Genomic DNA, 18,416 nt, shown 5'->3' with positions numbered 1-18,416 from the left:
TCACTTTTCAAGACCGTAAAGTGTAAAAAATAAGATGTGCATTAAACTCACCTCTAGAAGGTTGTGGGCTCTGCCATGAAAATACACAGTCAAGTTGGCAGAAGCAGATCTTGGTAGAAATGATTTTGGGGAGAAAATTAGAGATGTTTCCACATTCTTGATTCCGACGCCTAAAACAAATACAAAAGAAGAAAATAAAGTAATATAAGAAGACATATATTTGTGCACCTTTAAATGCATTATCACCCTCCTGGTATAGTGACACTGCTCAGCACCTCATTTTATTTGCTTCCAAATCTGAAGTGTATCGTGCAGTTTTATGAAAACGAGTTACAGTTTTAAAATTGAAATACCTGATGAGACAGTATAGTCTGAATAGGAGGAATATTTAAAAAACTCTGCTTCAAAATCTCTGCTGATAATGTCGTCGGGCAGCGACTCAATGAGGGCTTGCTTTGCCGGGTCCTCGCTCCTCAGGACATTAGTCAGGTGACTCCACACGAATGAGCCCACTAGAGAAACAGAACAAGGGAAGAGCTCAAGACATGCCAGGTAACAGACAAGCCGAGTAAAAGTCTGAAACATTATTGCATTCCCTTACATTCCTTAACAAATCCTAGCAAATAAACATAAATCAAACATGCGCCTCTAAGATACACAGAAAGGAATTCAATCTGTGCCATCACTCAAGAGTTTGGGGTTATATCTAAATGACTTTGTTTTGTTTTTTGACAGAATATTCAAAAAATTATTTTTTATATGTAACAGTTTCTTCACAGAACTGTGAAAACGGTCTCTAAGAGAAGTTGTGACCCTCGCCACTTGTCCAGCTCAGCGGGAAGATAAGTGCATCAGAGTCTCTGGTTTCAGAAACAGATGCTTCACAGTTCTTTAACCTGCATCTTCATTTAACGGTCAGACCCAGACCTTACTGCTTCAGGATGGGAGTAGATCACACTGCTGAAAACTTCATTCTTTGGTTCCCACATGGAACAGCTTTTTTCAAGAATACAGTATTAATGTGATATATGGAAATTGATAAATATGATCTAATATTTATATTCAGAGAATATATAAGAAATATTCTGAGATTTAGTGACCACCAAATATTCTGCTGTTTGTCCAGCACTTCACTATTTTCCTGTTTTCCACCATTAAACATTTCTGATAGCAGAAGCTGTTACGGCCATCTCTTCCACAAACCCCACCTTGACTGGAAGTCTCACTCCTCAGGGTCGTCTTCACCACTTCAAACACATCCAGGTCAGAGCAACGCATGAGCTGCTGGTATGCGGCGATTCTGACCTCAGTATCCTCCTGGGAAGAGCTGTACAGCTGCAACAGCACAGACCTCTGAGGGAAGGAAATCTCTGTCAGTACTGACGTTTGCCTCCTATTCACCTCCTCACCTTGTCATCTCCACCTCAGCTCACAGGGAATTGATTATCGCCTCACTTAACCATACAGCTCATGAAGGCTTGTCTAAGAATATGGTGAGCATAAAGAACACCAAGGGTGGTTTCTTATGATCTTTTAGCACAATTTTATTCAACTGCTGGCTTAAATATTAACTGTGAATTAACTCACATCAGCTGAGCAGGGAAAGCGTCTGAAGGCATGGATTGCAGCAAGCCTAAGCTGCAGGGCTGCTGAGGAGCTCAGCATGCAACGGCTTAGCAGGGGAATGAAGGCAGAAGCAGACACACCAGTGTTTCCCACTGATTTTAAAGCATAAAGAACCTGGTGGGCAACATAATAAATGCAAATTGGGCATTGTTTATGTAAATCCTCTCACAATTCATTGCGCATTAAATGGAGAGTGAGATGAAGTTCTAGGTCACTGCATTACCTCTTGCACCTGAGTGGGTTCTTCTCCTTCACAGCCCTCCTGAAGGGTTTTCTCAAGGATCTGCATAAAGGTCTGTACCTGAGAAAGCTCAGTGCAGGAGTTTTGAGACCTCCGGCACAACTGATAGACTAGAGATGATCCAGCCAACAGAGTCTTGGACCGCAGCTCTGGGAGCTCTGTTAAAGCCTAACACAAAGAGCAGACATCTGGGTAACTAACCTATTTCATGTGAGTTTTGATGAGAGACTTAGGTCATCATGAGTGTCATCAGAAGGTTCCTACATTGATGGAGGAGATGATCTTTGACGAAGGATGAGGGACGAGGGCTATGGTGGTAAGGAGAGAGAGAGCCTGCTCTTCTTCCACCTCTTTGTTCCTCATCAGGTCAGTCAGTAATATGATGCAGTTTTCAGATCCACATGCCGGCAATGCATCCAACAGCGGCTGCCTGTCCAAACAATTAATCAACATCAGTATCAAACTGCTCATATATACCTGATTATTTTAACTTAAGCTATATCTAACTGGACATTTCACTGGGCACCAAAATATTTTAGGTTATCATTTTTATTATTCTTCCTCACAAAGTTCCAAATTTCACATTTCACACATTTGGAGTGTGACAAAAAAAATCAATACAGCATAGTATTGTGATATTTTTTGTGGTGATATTGTATCAGTACAGGGACACTAAAGATCAATATTTTATCAAATAATTTGAAATACTCAGAGAATTCTATGAACAAGATGGCTTATTTCATGCAATCCTGAGATTATGTTAGTTAGTAAACTGTTCAGCCAAAAAACAAAAACAAAGCATCCAGCACTGGGAACACTTAGCTTGACAAAGCTACCTCCTAATTCAGAGCAAGCTAATGCCTGAGTGCCCTGATTAAAATAGGGCAGTAACCTCATTGCATTTAAAATCGGTGGTTGCCTACTTAATGTGTTCTCTATTCAGGGGTGGTGAGTAAATGGTTGCCCAGAGCTTGTTGGTGTTGCACACTCAAAATCACTTCATATTACAAAGCTATTGCACAGGTCGCCTGATAGGAGGCAACCTTTCTGCAAATAGTTGCAGCCTGACTTGGACTAACTGCAATCACTCTCAGAGTGGTTGTCTGCGAGTGATTGTAATTGTTGTCTGATTTCTAAATGCAGGCAGATTGTCAGCATGTTGCCATGAGTCTGAATGAGACTGTAAATGAGCACAGCTGGGTGCCAGGGGATTGTTTTCTGGTTATATTCCAGTGGAACAGGAAGGCTGTTAACTTTAAAGTACACAGATTGATATTAGACTGATTGTGTCTTATAGCAACAATTATGAAAGGTTTTAGTAACCATCTCATTTTGCAGTAAAAACAAACAAACTGAATTTGATCTCATTAGATATAAAACAGACATGGACACAGTTGACCTTTGAGGACATAATTTGCATAAAAAGGTGATAAATCACACATATGTTATTACAATACTCAGCATATCACAAAATGACAAAAATTGCAACAATATTATATCTTGAGTAAAGTATTGTAATAATATTATATTGCCATGAAGTCATGCACTAAACCACACTGCACACTATCTGTTCTTGCCGCACCTTACTGGCAATTCCTCGCTAATTGCTTTCTGTTACTCTTGTGAGTAATAAATCATTAATCCACTGTGATAAGGCCAGATCTGATATGTTTAATAGACAAGGAGGTGACCCTGTCCTTGGGCCCGCTGGGTCATTTCAGTCACAGAATATTGACAGGGAACTCAAAGAGCAACCAAAAGATACTCATTTATAAAACTTCTGGGATATACTGACCAGTCATTGCGGCACTTGAAAGAAGCTTCTTGCCAAAGTGTCTTGAGCTGAGAGATAGTCAGATCTTTCAGCTGGAACACCAGTTGAATAAACTCTTGTGATACCTTGGAGCAGAAAAACCAAACATATATAATATGGACTAAAGTTGCTGCTAACATATAGTGAATGTCAAGTATCAGCTTTTCAAAAGTGTTAAAGTAGAAAAATGAACCCTTATAGAACTGTGAACACAGTTTGTCATCCTAACAGTCACTTGATCTTCACACTATAAGTTTATCATTTTAATGAGTCTGGGGCAGGGGTCTGCAACCTTTAACACCCAAGGAGCCATTTGGACCCAGTTTCCACGCAAAGGAAAACACTGGGAGCCACAAATACTTTTTGACATCTAAAATCAAGATAACACTGTATATATTGTTTTTTACCTTTATGCTTTGTGTGAACAACTAAGGTGTGTTGCTTATGAAATCCATGAAGTGCTACAGAGAAAATTACATTTTATTTATGTAATTAACACATTTTGAACTCTTAAAGAAATATAACAAAAGGACAGACACCCAGCTGAACTAAAATGATCCATGTAACAAACAAAAACTGTTGTCAGCCGCCACCCTCATATCGCTTTTGGGCTTTTGGAGCCTTGACCTGACTTTTAAAAAAATAATTGGAAAAAAAGCACTATGCTGCTAAAAAATTAAAAACAGATATTTGCAAAATTCTGCCTAAATATGTATTTTACCTGGTTAATGTGTGTGGCAGGGCGTGGTCTGCAGCGCCGCTGCAGGGGAGGCGACGCACCTGAGCGGCACCCGCAATCACGCCTCGCCGCCTTAACGTCTGTGCTATCTATGCTGTTGTGTTGGTATGTGTCGGGCTGTATGCGTACAGCAACCGTGTGTGAAAAGTGGTCAATAAAGAGACGCTGAAAAGCATGTTCATGGAGACATCGTCGGGTCTGTCGTGATATGTTTACAATGGGACTTCTGCTCCTGAACCTCTGCGCGCAGCGTCTGCAAATCGGGGCTGTACGAAGTCACCTTCATCTTTACGCAGGACTGTAAGCTGTCATCTGTGAGGCGTGAGCGGTGTTTGTTTTTAACATAGTTCACGGTGGAGAATAGCTGCTGACATAATGTGGATCCGAAGATCCATAATTAACCTACCTGGGGTTGAAAGTCTCGATAAATGCACGGCGTTTCGGCGGGTATACCAGCTTCCGCGAGTGTGCAGTCAATGTAAGCTATTCACAGTCACTGCTGAAGAGGGCTGCAGTATAATTGATATAATTAAAAGATTGTGACCTGCTGCATTTATGGCCTACCAGTTGTGGGTCTGAGGTGAGGCTGCATAACATCCTGACAGTCTGACCAACTTCCTGTGGTGTTGCTGGTCTAGTTTTTCCCAGCCTTGCAGCTCCTTCATCCTCAAACTGAAGGTCAGCTGGCACACGAGTGCCTAAGGAATCTGCAGGGACAATGAGGAGAACACGAATCAAGGTCTCTGAAAGGGTAAGAGCCAATGCCACAGAGATGCGCACTGGCTAAGACCATGGATGCGCTCACGCTGTTAAATTGTCAAGTGCAAGAGAGTTCTTTAGCAGACATTTTGAGCCCAGTTTACCAAACTTTTTGTGCTTCTGCAGACTTCATGTGAGGGAAAGACCCACAGTTCACAGCATTTTGGGGCAAACATGGGGTTAGTGTATTATAAAACAGTAAACAAACAGCCATGGGTGGAGCAACGGAACCACAAGATTTCATGAAATCAGAGAGATGCATGATATAGCAGTCAGTGCTGACCCATTCCTATGGATGCCATTATCAAACCCTCATTAACCCACACAGGTGACATGTTTGGGACATAGGGTGGTGAGTGGGATTAGATTCGATTAAGGTGACTGCAGAGTCTTCTGACCTGCTCCTAGAGGACTTCCTGGCTGGGCTCTGAGCAAGAGTAGCTTAGACACTGTTTGGGTTTTCACCATCCCTGTAGTCCTGGACCATGTCATCATGGATACAGCCTCAGTACAGTTAACCTCTTCCATTACAGAGCCATGGCGCTGAGCACACTGTAGCTCCAAATGCACTGACTAGCAAAAAAGAACAAAAAGACAAAGAAGAAACAAACTCATTATCATTAGAATATGACTCAAATGCACACTTTAATAAATGTTCTAATTCAACTGTGCAGAGGACTAGCACCATAACTCCTTTTTCTGCCTTTTCCTTAGAAGTATTCATTCCAAATTACAGGAATTACACCATAAAATAACCACCATGTGCATGTTTATTCCCAACTTTGTCAGTCACTAATTAATGACATATCAACATTTCCAAACACTGTTGAGAAAGATCCCTAATCTTACTGTGTCTTCACTCAGAGCAACTGAATGAGGCCAGAAGTTTGCCAGCCTGGACTGATGGCACTGTTTTAGATCCCTGGTCTTCAGCAGTATGAGTCCTCGCCTCTCGTACCTGCTGATGCAGGTGCCGTACACATCCGTCTGAGGAAAAGAAAGAGTGAAAGAAAGTTAAATACGCCTGGGAAGAATTTCTTCATATACATGCATATTTAGGAAATGAATGGAAACAAATTCGGTTTCCACTAACCCACCTCATTTTCTAATGTCAGTTTGGAAGCCATGGGGGACGTCTGGAACATGCTCAGTAGAGCCCTTTTAATGTTCAGAGCCCACACCTGCTCCCCCTCCTGCAGACAGAGGGCCGTGACCTTCCCCCTCTGGAGGGAGAACTTGAGGCGTGTTCTCTCCAGTGACTCCCTGGGAAACAAAAACACCAGATGAGGCCCCCACAAGACCAGGGAACACAGACAAGTGGAGCATCTGAACGGGGAATCAGATTCACAGGAAAAACATCTGCAGCATTCCAAAATGAGTGGACAGAATGGCATACACACACATGCAAAAGGAAACAGAAGAGAAGGAATTCTGCACTCATCCACTCGCCATCATCTGTGAAAACACACCGGACTGTATTAAATCTATACATTGGCTTTACCTCAGACTTTTTAAATGCTGCACAGAGTGCTCCTTTTGAGGGGAAAGCCGTTTTATCTGTGGATTCCTTATCTGTAGAGATCAAACACATTAAATATCAGATTTTTTTTATTTAATAATGTGTTTTTATTGCAAAAACTATTTTATTAAAGCTGACCTGCATCATTAGGTGACACTTGGAGACCACGTCAATATCAACCAGACAGTCCAAAGCCAGACCATTCCTGCCACCAGTGGAGCCGTGAAGGGTGCTGGTAATTGTCGTGCTATACCTGTAAGTGTATCTCACCCCTTTCTGATAGAGTAATTCAGAGGTAGGAAATCCTAGTGAAAATAATTTAGCAAATAAAACACAATTAAAAATTAGAAAAGGAAATTTTGAGGGAAAAAAAACCCTCCTTGTCAGTGTGCATGCATCCATAAATCTGAGATCCATTAGACTAAGTAACAAAGATCTTACCAGAACAACTTAAATCACAGAGATTTGGTTTCCCCTGTAGGCAATCACCTACTGAAAAGGAAAAAAAACATCTCAGGCATATCGACAGAACATTACAGCCCTTGTCAAACTTCTATACATAACATCTACTACAGCCAAACCCTGTTTTGACTGGAAAATGAATTCACTCTTCAAGAACTAATATAACAAAGCAAACCATAAAACTTACCATGTAGCAGGAGAAAAATAAGTACACCATTGAAGAGTAACAACAATACTGCCATAGCAACCCACTACAGGTCTGGCTGCCTCCGATCCTCCACATATGAGTGGGATGAAAACCAAGCACTGTTCACAGCCACTGAATGACCAGGCTTGTACATGGGCTTCCTCTGTGACCCATACTGCTCACAGCAACCAATCAGGAAATACCTTCCAAGACTGAAGCTACAAACATTCACTGAGCCAATCACTTGACAGAACACCGGGCCTCACAAAACATCAAGTTTTCTTACACCCTTGTTGACTTGGACAGACATAAGACATGAACCACGTAAGGAGAGAATTTCTTTGCAAAGCTGGCAGCTGCACGGATACTGAGTTGGAGACTGGGGTGTTTGCAGGATTTTTAAAATGGGGCGGCACACAGGTAACTAAGTAAGAAATATAAATACCAAACCACTTAAAATTGGTAGGGTGTGGTTCAAAGTAGAGATGGACCGATCCGATATTACGTATCGGTATCGGTCCGATACTGACCTAAATTACTGGATCGGATATCGGAGAAAAATAAAAAATGTAATCCGATCCATTAAATATCACGAAAGCACCTCACAAAACTTGCAACACGCCTTAACTCACCTCAGAACGTTAGCACGTCGGAGCAGTATGCATCACGTGATAGAGCGGCTGTGGCATGCGGGACCTGTCGGTGGTCTGGATAGCATTTGGAGCTTCGCTAGCAACCCGGCATTTCATCTCCGACAAAGTTATCCCCGAGAGAAGTAAAGCAAGTGTGTAAGTCCATCTCTGAATGTTTGTAAAGCATTCCTGCGTTAAGCTTAACAAACGATATATGGAGCGACTGCCTCTTCTTGCTGCTACTTCAATCATGAAACTGATCAATGATCAGCTGATCGGCTTTTCTGTCGGGACTCCGTCTCTCTTCTTTGTTTTTGGCCCACTTTGCACCAGAAAGAAGAAACCAGCGGCTGAACAACAGCAGCACGTTTAAGCTTGATAAGCTGTTGTTAGAATGTATTTAATATTACTTTCTACACCAGGATCTTTTTCTACGCAGCTGACGGCTGTAACTGTGCAGGGGCGGATCTAGCAAAGTTTAGCCAGGGGGGCCGATAGGGCATGAACAGGGAAAAGGGGGCACAAAGACATACTTTTCTTTCTTATTCTCATTTAAAATGTCTGGCTGTTATTAAATAATTATCTGAATCTTACACCCAAAGTTTTAATCTGATGTAAAATGTATAGAAGTCCATTACTGTATATAGTAACTGTTAAGTCTAATATATATACCCTAGTAAGCTATAGTACATTTTCCTTTGGGAAGGTACCATCTGTGCAGTCTGCAATTTTGTTGAAGAAAGATGTTGAATCTATTTAATATTTCTTGAAAAATAATTGATTTCTGTGCATTTTTTTTCACACTGCATCAAATTAAGGTTGATTACGTCGATTAAGCATCATGAGGTGGAGCATGAGGGGTGGTTCCCTATTTTTTATTTATTTATTTTTGTTGTTGCTGGGAGTTGGAACCCTATTAGTTAGGTTGCTTAATATTTACGCTAAGTACTCTTTAAAATACCAGAATAGGGAGGATGGTGTAGGTTTAAGTTTATTAGATTGATCAGTATTGCTGAACTATGAAATATTTTTTTTTGCATACAGGTATAACAGAATAGCTTTAGTGTAGTTGTTGTTTTAAACTTGAGTATGAACTTATACAAAATGCAGCAAGATATTTTAAAAAAACAGTTTTGTTGATTAAAAAACACTATATCGGATTCATATCGGTATCGGCAGATATCCAAATTTATGATATCAGTATCGGTATCGGACATAAAAAAGTGGTATCGTGCCATCTCTAGTTCAAAGCTCTGTATGGCATTTTTTGAAAGCCTCTAACAAGCCTGAAAGTCAATATTTGGTGTGACCATCTTTATTTTTCAACACAGCTTTCCTGTAATTTCTTTAAGTAGTCTTAAGGAATAGTTCTCCAGGCCTCTTCTTTGGATGTTGGCTGCTTTTTGTTCTGTTCTCTGTCAATGTGATCCCACATTGCTTCAATAATGTTGAGGTCCGGGCTCTGCGGAGGCCAATCCATGACTGATAGTGCGCCATTGTGTGTTTTTCTACCCAGGTATGCTTTACTGCATTGGCAGTGTTTTTGGGATCATTGTCGTGCTCAAACAGATTCCAGATTGTATACCTGACGGTACTTTCCTGTGTTAATTCCATTCTATAAGTCCATCAAGTTTAGCAAGATCTCCACATCTCAGCATCACTGACCGAAATGCAGCTCAAAACCATGACAGAGCCTCCACCATGTTTTGCAGATGACTATAGACACTCACTGTTGTAACTCTCGCCTGACCTCCTCTGTACATATTGATGATAATTCGAACTGACATTTTCAAATTTGGATTCAACACTCCATCAGACATGTTGTCACTGATTTTCAGTCTAGTTATTTTGTGATCTGGCATATCTCAGCGTTTTTTCCTTGTTTCCAGTCCTTCAGAATGGCTTCTTGACAGCCACCCTTCCAGCCAGACCATTTCTGATGAAGCTTCAGTGAACAGTAGATGGATCAACTGAAGGAGTAGTTGCATCTCTCATTTCCTGCATCAGGCCTTTGATGGACTTTGCTATTTTTGAAGGACATGCTTTCAGATATTGTTCATCTACTGTAGGTTTTTAGGCCTGAACACACTATGCATCCTGACATAGGGCAAGCTTGTTAGTGCAAAAATACTATTTTCTGTTATCTTTGGCATTTTTTATAGATCTAACTAATGGAATGGTAACAAATTATGTTTTTGTGATAGGCTGCTACTAACAAAGTGTCAAAAGATACAATTTAAAACTGGTTCTTTGCTAAGTTGCCTGTTATGTGTACACAGAACACGGGTTCATCCCTTGTGTTAGTTGCCTTTTCCGTGCTTGGATGATTCATAGGTCAGTGTTAAGTAGCTTTAAACAAACAAAAAACATTCCTCTAAAAATGGAAAGGTACAAGGACTGGACTGAACATGAGTGAAAAGCAGCCACTGTCCAAAGAATAACTCTGAATGACCTTGAGACATCCTGGAGAACTACTGCTCAAGAGAAGAAAGTCTGGCTCACTTGAAGCAAAATAAAAAGAAATGAGGGGTGGCGGAAGACTTTTGCACAGCTCGCGTAGCTACTAGTGGGAGGAGTAATCAAACTTTAGATGGGAGTGGTGCCATCCCATGCCCCCCTTTAGCCACACACATTTCTGACACATATATATCAGACAGGAGTGCTGACCTAGGCACATTACAAAGTGACTGACACAAAAAAAGAACTTTCAGAAGAATAATTTCCTTATACTTATACACTACTACACTAAACATTTGTTAGTGAAGTGAAAAGCTGATCCACAAACTTTTCAGAAGACAAAGAAACACAGCTGAGAGCAGTTAACGCATGAAAATAGGGACATCTAGTGTTTGTGTGGTATGGATAACAAGCAGGTGGGGAAGTAGAGGCTTTGGCAGCTATGATGGCGTTTTTACAGAATAATTTTCACCCCCACCACTCGGCCACGTTCCTTATTCTCAGACTGAGCTCAAACTAAATTACACAACACGCCTTTCATCCCCATCTCCTTCCCCCATCGTTTAACAGGCAGGCTTCCAGTGCCACCTACTTTCCACGATGCACCCAACCCCGCGGTCCACGCCCGTGCTGCGACGTCAGTCACTGCGAGATTCTGGTCCGCGCGGCATTCAAGACTCTGAAAAATCGTATTTTACAACTTCCTGTAAAAAAAATATAGACATTAACCGCCTTTTGCCGCAAATTTCAGGCATGACTTTGCACAACTATTTAGCTTGTTACCTTTATAGCCATAAGTATGATTTAGCGTTTAAAAAAATGACACGTTCACAGGTGTACCTAAACGATGATATCTTCAAATTATGTCAGTTTTTATCTTCAGTACATGGGTGAGTTTGCCATATCTGTTAAATGACACGGATGTGGGTATCTGTAACAACAAAATCAGAGAATTATCCAGAGCTTTGTAGACATTTGTACCAGTGTACGCCACCAAAAAGCGTTCACCGATGAGCCCGAACGCATCGTCAGTCCGGGACCAGGGGGCGTAGGTTTGACCGGCTTCTGGGAGGCTCAGACACAATGAACCGTCAGACAGTGAGGGGCACGCATGTTGGACCGGGAGAATTAACACGGTCTTAGTGTGTTATTGCATGTAAACGTGCCGTTTCTTTGTTTTATTCAGTGATTCTCAAGCTGCTGAGACGCTGTATGGCGGTAACAAGGCTCTGCTGGAAGCGGTTTGTTCGTCCAGTTTGATGAAAACGAGGTCGGGATCAGACGAACGTTACCGTTAGCCCCTCCTGGTCGATTGTTGTTTAACTCTTGTTTTTTTTTTTTTTGTTTTTTTAGCTAAATACAACAAAGCAAAGTAGATAACGATGTCGCTGATTGCGTCGTCTGATTATTTCGCTGCCGAGTGTCTGGTATCGATATCTAGCGGTCCTGTTCTACACAGACCCACCCCGGTCGCCCCCGCCAACCAGCCTGCCTCGGTGGGCCTGCTCCCCGGGGAGCCCGAAGGGTCGAGTGAGGACAGGGAAGTGCGGGACACGCTGAGGCTGGAGGGAGCTAACGTGGTGGCGGTGGCCGGTATCCTCACCGACCTACACGGCAAGTTCCGCCCCATGTCGGCCTATTCGGAGAACAGCAACTCCTCGTGTGGTGGGGAGAGCGGTTACACCACGTTGTCCGACCCGACCACCCCTACCATGACCCCCACCGCCACCCCGGTCCCCGGACAGCAGCACCAGCAGCGGGCCGGGGGAGCAGGAGGAGGGGTGAAGCGACACCGGTGCACTTTTAACGGATGCGACAGAGTTTATGGGAAATCTTCCCACCTGAAGGCACACATCCGGACGCACACAGGTATGGAGGGGAACGACCACAACACATCGGTCATATCAGCAGTTCACATGTCATGTATTTACACAGCCTTAGCTAGACCCTTGGCATAGCTCAACTTTGTACCCCCAACTTCTGCTTTCCTCGGTGCCAACAAGCAGACGGTTTTATCGTTTAATCAGACCTATATGAGGGGTGGGAGTGCTGTGCCTTTCACTAACTACTGTAAGCGTGCTCGCTGGCTGCTTCTTTATGATTTTTTTTTTCTTTTTACAACTTGTTAAAGTAATTTAGCCAAACAAAGGGGGAAACGCTCCCCTCGGAGTCTGACAAAGAAGTAAACCAACAAAAGAACTGGGCTGGACGTTAAAACCTGTGACGAAAGTCTTCCTCTCGGCTGGATTTGCATATGAAATGAACGTAAGACGAAACCTTAAAGTTGAAAGCGCTGAAAATGATAGTGGGACAACGTAAAAGGCCTCAGGAAGTGCTTGGCGCTGTGTAGTTTTTCTCTGGGCATCACACTCTCACCCTCACGCATGCTGACAAGTTGAAATCAATCCTCCGCGATGTGTAAATTATTGATCAAATGTATTGATATCCAGTTCTGGATGCGCCACCCCTTTGCCATATATAGTTTTTTCAACGCATTTGGGGTGTTTTCTGAGTGAATACGTAATTACATGTCACCATACACCTCACCCATGTGTTTTAATTATGTAATAAAGGCAGATTGGTTGTGAATAGTTCATCCGTCAGAACGATAGCGTAACTTTATTAGTGACTTTAAGTGTGATTTTTCTCGCAAATCAGGGGATTTGGCGTGTCCAGTGTCACTGAGCAGGCGCAAATGGATTAAGGGCAGGAAACGGCTCAAAGACGGTGTTGTGGGAACGCCCACAGAGTTCTGCAGCAACAACGTGGCCAGGCTTTGTGATCTTGGAAATGGCACCGAGCATCCCACTCGCTTATCCTGGGTTTGACTCGTGTTGCCTGCTGGAGATTAAGCCTAGTAGTAGCCCAGGAAGGCTAATCTTAGCCATCTAGATCCTATATCTTTTTTTCACGTATCTAAATATACGTGAAAAGTGGTAATGCAGGTGTTACATTTGTGTCACTGTGTTTAAATTGATCTGATTTAAGTAATCAGATTAACAGATTCCTTCATTGTGCAATAACACAAACTGTAAGCATACAAAACCTGTTTTTTCCCTTCCTAGTTCATTTGAAAGCACAGAATAATGTGGGCTTCAACAGCCACTTATATCTGAGGACTATACAAAAGATATGAAGAATCAGTTTGATGTGATGTATTAGAGGCAAAATAAAGCACATGTGCGAACTGAAATGACACGAAAGTGAATTAATCCAAAACAGTCCATGAGTTTAAATTTTGTCAGCTTTTACTTTGACATTTTCAATCCATACTTCATGGTTTTACCTTTTCATATGTAAACATTTGTTTTTTATACATTATTGAATGATGTGGAGGTTTAATGACCCGAGGCTGTGGGGCATTTTTGGCAGCAGGAACTGTTCACTTTTTCTGACGTTTTATTTCATAGTTAAGCTGTTAGTTGCAGAAATTTGCACCTTAACCAAGCATAGATCAAAGATCAGTGAAATTAGTGCATTTTTGTTTCCTTTTATGTGTGCAGTTGTTTATTGTAAAACCGATTCTCGTCAGAGAGAAGGGAGTAGCATTTCTGTTCCCGTGTGTTTGTCTGTTTAGTCATGAAACACCGTCTTGTGTGCTTTCTCTGCAAACCTGGCGACTGATTTCTCTCTGCTCTCTGTTGCCTTCGTGTCCAGGTGAGAGACCCTTCCCGTGCGTCTGGCCTAACTGTGTGAAGAAGTTTGCCCGCTCCGATGAGCTCGCCCGCCACACTCGCACCCACACAGGGGAAAAACGCTTCCAGTGCCCGCTGTGCAACAAGCGCTTCATGCGCAGCGACCACCTGATCAAGCACGCCCGCCGTCATCCCGACTTCAAGCCATCCATGTTGGGGCGCAACAGGGGCGCGTCCTCGGCTTCTGATCCGGACGTGCACAATTAGGGTGGCGTGGGTTTGCTGTGCACTGACGGGAGCACAAGACGGTCAACGTTAGTTTCAAGTGAACCGACTACAATCAGATCCACTAGTTATGACTTAGCATTGCTGTGTTGCACTAAAAATAAATGTGCACGTACACACAAACATACACACGCAGAGCTGGATGCATCTCTGTGTCCACACAGTTGAGTCACATGAACACTGTCCAGCCACTCAACAACAACCAGGGTTGGGTTTGAAAATTGTTACGAACCTAAGAGAACCGGGGACTCGTTAAGAAATGCGGCTTTTGGTTCCACTTGTCATTTCCTGAAAGCAAGACTTTGGACCTACTGTGCTTCCATTTGCATCGGCAGTTACATGAGCATGTGTGTGTGATGTTTACAGTATGGCAGACTAGGCTAAGCCTCAGAAAACCCAATAATGATAGAGTGAAATGTAATCACTGCAGTTAAGGAAAGTTAGAGGCATGAAGGTAGACTTACTGCAGGATGATCTGAGAATGTAGTTTTTACTGTCCTGCATCAGTAGCAGTGATATTAGACCACAAAAGAGTTTTGTGGATGAGATCCCAAGAATTTAATGCCAGGTAAATCACGTAAGAGTTGCAAAAGTCCCAGCATGCCTTGGAAAAGTACTAAACGGTGTTTTGCAACATAGCCCGCTGAAATAAAAATCAGTAGGTTTTAACTGCCATAGAAGTGAAACACACACAGCTAGCACAAATATTGTATTTCGTTTAAACCAAAAAATCAAATCAAGAATACCTCGTTGTGGATAACCACCTGATGGCAGCATACGTTTATCACAGGAATTCTTTTTTCTGCCTTTCGTAAAATTTTGATCTCAGGATTCGATAAGGACGAGAACCACGAAGCAGATTTCAGTCGATTAAAATCAAACCCAACCCTGAAGGTAACCTCATCGTCTCAAACTGAAACACTTTCACAGATTGCAGGGATTTCTTTATATTATTGTCTGTACAAATCTGCACATTCAACATCAGCCAAATAATCCTCTGGTTTTCTTGTGGTTCATTTCTACCTTGTTAGTAACCTTTATTTACCATGAGTAGCAAAATATTGGGATATTAGATAGCGAGGCGATGGATAGACGCTTTTTAAAAATCTTTGTTTGTTTGTAGCTTTGCTGATATTAAGTTCTAGCGGTGACACATTCCTTCATGTTTTTTTAATACGGCTTCAGTAACCATCTCCGTTGAAGTCAATATTTTTTCACATATATCCAATTCAAGTGTGGATCAAATACTCATTTTAGCCTGAAAGTGGATCGAATTTCAATGTAGAAGAGTTGTTTGCACGCCATCATTAAGGCTCCACCAGTTATCATCAATGAAATGCTGACACATAATACGCAGCAGTATTATGTCTAAACCTGATGCAAATGTATATAAGCTTTAAGCTTTTAATGTAGAAAAAAATGGTAATGCTACTAGCAGAATAATACACGTGATGAATTGTAGTCCTTATATTAGGGGTAACATACAGTACGTATGCTTGATAGAATGGCATTGCCTGTGAGTGTTGGTGTGTGCGGTTTATTTTAGATTTACCTTTTTTTTTTTTTTTTTTTTTTTTTTTGTATTGACAGAAATGAGAAATGTTTTGTATGCAAGTTGATTTTTATTTTTATTTTGTTTTGTTTTGTTTTTAAGCCTGCTGCCTTCAAAGTAAAAGCATTCACTTCCTCATCGAGGGTTTGGAGAAAGATGACGAAATATAGACACGTGCCAGTTATTTCTTTTAACAGCAGATAAATCAGAGTCTTATGAGTAGCATCGGGAGAGGGGAGGGGCAAAATCTTACTGTAACTGATTATGTGGAAACCAAAAACAAATTCTGAGAAGATTAGATCAGTGGAACGGTTTTTTGTTTTTTTTCCTCATCTACACATTATAGATGTGGGCTGTGCAGTCGTGTCACTGAAGCAGCCATTAATAATACTTGGGGATGCACTGATTGTGAAATTCCAGGTCGGTTCCAATGTCGGAAAAACAAAAAATTTCCCCGATATCCAAGCCCAGTGTTTTTTCTACTCGTGTGTTTAGTTTTTGTTGTTGTTTATTAAGTCTTTTATGCCCTGGAAACAAAGTAGATCCCAGTTAATTTGACACAACAGATAACTATCGGTAGATTCAGTCTTATATCAGTCATCGGCCAGTCACAGTTTTTGCTTGTATATCAGTGCATCCCTGATGATAAAAGTTCCACCTGTGTTTGATTTGAATAGTGATACACAAACGTGGATTTGATCGGAACCTGTTCGGTAGATTTAGGGATGCTGGCACCTAAATCTATATGAAATGATCAGTTTCGATTTCAGGAATGAACCCATCCAAAATATTAGATCCACCATTTACCAAATCAGTCAAACCTGTAATGTATTTTATGTACTTATGACCCACTTGTAGTGTCCAGGTCTGAATAGAGAGTGTGTGTGTGTGCATGTGTTATTTCTTTTTTAATATTTCCACTGTTTGTCCCGCTTATGGACATATTCCTTTAACTCAGTGAACACTTCTTCAGGAAACTTTGAAAGCCTTAAACTATGTCATAACTACTTTGCACCATGTTTACAGTTGGATCATTGTATAGGTATGTGTGCCCTCTTGCAGGCGCATAACAGAAACTCATTATGCAATAAGCACTTTTTTCTCACAGGTATATTTTGCTGGATAGTGTAATGGCTTGCACTGTTACTGTGTTACTCCAAGTGGGCACTGTGGAACTTTGTGTTGATAACCAGTGGTTTTTAAAAAAACAAAACAAAACAAAAACCTGCCTTTTCCTTTCCTTATTTTTGTGTTTTCTCAGTCATCCAGGCCATCTCTTTTGTTGTGTAATGTGTCTAGATGGGATTGGCTTCCCCAGATCTGTTTCGCTTTCCTCCACATTAAGATCAGCGCGATTGTCTCGCTGATTTGTGTCACGCTGTCTTCGTTTTCCCGTCGATTTCATTTTAATTGGAGCTGTTTTCTTTGAAGTGAATGCCAAGCTTTTGAAAGTTTTTGGTTGCTGCTGGCAGTGACCTTGAACGAGTGGACTGTTTATCAGAGGAGCAAACGCGTCTGATATAGACTCTCAAGCTATATTGTCACAAGAAGAACATACCTCACAGTCAAAACAGTTTTTTTTTTCTGCAGTGTCTGTGTAAAATCCATCCAACCAGTCTTTCAGAAATTCCTATAAAACCATCGAGCCTTGGATTTTTAAGAAAAGAGTTGTTTTTATCAGCCAGATGGCCTGTTACGTACCCTCGTCCTTACTGACTCAATATGCAACACCTTTACTACCTGTGTAGCTGCTTCTTCTTTTCCTCAGTGACCTGTTGTTGTGAATAGACAGTAGCAGTTTAATCTCCATAGTCATTAAAGCTCAGATCTACAAAGGGTTAAACTTCACTACTCGCTGGAGCAGAAGTTGAAAAAGGGGGCAATTAAATACAAAGTAAAAATATTTGCAGACTGTCATTTCACTGAGAATGATGATTGAATATGTTCAATCCAAAATCTGTTTGCTCACATCACTGAATGTGGCTTGGAGTTGAGTCCATTTCGGATTTAATTGTTGCCGCGCCGCCTCACCAAGAGCTGGGGGCAAAAAGGCATTTTCTTTTTTTCTTGTCACCACACTATCTCAGATATGCACATTGTACAGAAATGGATGTTCTTTTTTTTTTTTAATTGATGCTAATTTTTACATTAATGTAATTTTTTAAAAAGTCCTCTTATCAAAGCTTTAGTTAAGGTAAATGGGAGGAACCGTGGAACTAAATAATTGCTGCAGCAAGCTGTTTTGATATTTATATTCTCAGGTGTCTTAAATTTTCGGCATTGGAGTTTCCATATTTCCTGTGCGACACAGAAGTACAAAGCATGGTTTTGTTTCTTATGTTATGCTGATTAATTTATTACATATCGAAAAACTTATATGGTTTGTGTGGTTTAATTATTCTTTTCATAACTCATTTTGTGATATGGAACAGTACTAATATTAAATGTTTCCAATGTTTGCTTGACCTGTGCTATTTTTAAGAAATAAAAATTAAGTTCATCTTTTATT

The 18,416-nt window shown here is 41.3% G+C and overlaps 2 protein-coding genes across 2 annotated transcripts in view; one reads left to right on the top strand and one right to left on the bottom strand.

Annotated features, from left to right (window-relative positions):
• Window positions 1–7,782, bottom strand: part of LOC120727757 — a 46,230-nt gene extending 38,448 nt beyond the window's left edge. Inside the window, exons 1-15 of the mRNA XM_040022225.1 lie at window positions 7,347–7,782; window positions 7,139–7,189; window positions 6,836–7,002; window positions 6,680–6,750; window positions 6,276–6,441; window positions 6,028–6,165; window positions 5,577–5,751; window positions 4,984–5,126; window positions 3,663–3,766; window positions 2,132–2,297; window positions 1,850–2,035; window positions 1,588–1,740; window positions 1,209–1,353; window positions 354–512; window positions 52–170 (exon numbers count right to left, since the gene is read on the bottom strand). Coding sequence (XP_039878159.1) covers window positions 52–170; window positions 354–512; window positions 1,209–1,353; window positions 1,588–1,740; window positions 1,850–2,035; window positions 2,132–2,297; window positions 3,663–3,766; window positions 4,984–5,126; window positions 5,577–5,751; window positions 6,028–6,165; window positions 6,276–6,441; window positions 6,680–6,750; window positions 6,836–7,002; window positions 7,139–7,189; window positions 7,347–7,401 — 1,998 coding nt within the window. The 5' untranslated portion in view covers window positions 7,402–7,782. The remainder of the gene's footprint in view (window positions 1–51; window positions 171–353; window positions 513–1,208; window positions 1,354–1,587; window positions 1,741–1,849; window positions 2,036–2,131; window positions 2,298–3,662; window positions 3,767–4,983; window positions 5,127–5,576; window positions 5,752–6,027; window positions 6,166–6,275; window positions 6,442–6,679; window positions 6,751–6,835; window positions 7,003–7,138; window positions 7,190–7,346) is intronic.
• A 3,309-nt stretch (window positions 7,783–11,091) lies between these two features.
• On the top strand, window positions 11,092–17,125 carry zgc:153115 (uncharacterized protein LOC768186 homolog). Its single transcript, XM_040022224.1, has 3 exons — window positions 11,092–11,705; window positions 11,789–12,304; window positions 14,093–17,125. The coding sequence occupies exons 2-3, from the start codon at window positions 11,818–11,820 to the stop codon at window positions 14,335–14,337; spliced, it is 732 nt and encodes a 243-aa protein (XP_039878158.1). The 5' UTR covers window positions 11,092–11,705; window positions 11,789–11,817; the 3' UTR covers window positions 14,338–17,125.
• Window positions 17,126–18,416: the final 1,291 nt, after the last annotated feature.

This window comes from Simochromis diagramma, unplaced genomic scaffold (genome assembly GCF_900408965.1).
Source record: "Simochromis diagramma unplaced genomic scaffold, fSimDia1.1 OVJJ01000205.1, whole genome shotgun sequence".
Lineage (NCBI taxonomy): Eukaryota > Metazoa > Chordata > Actinopteri > Cichliformes > Cichlidae > Simochromis > Simochromis diagramma.
The sequence above is the reverse complement of the archived record's forward strand: the minus strand, read 5'-3'. Positions and strand labels throughout refer to the sequence as shown.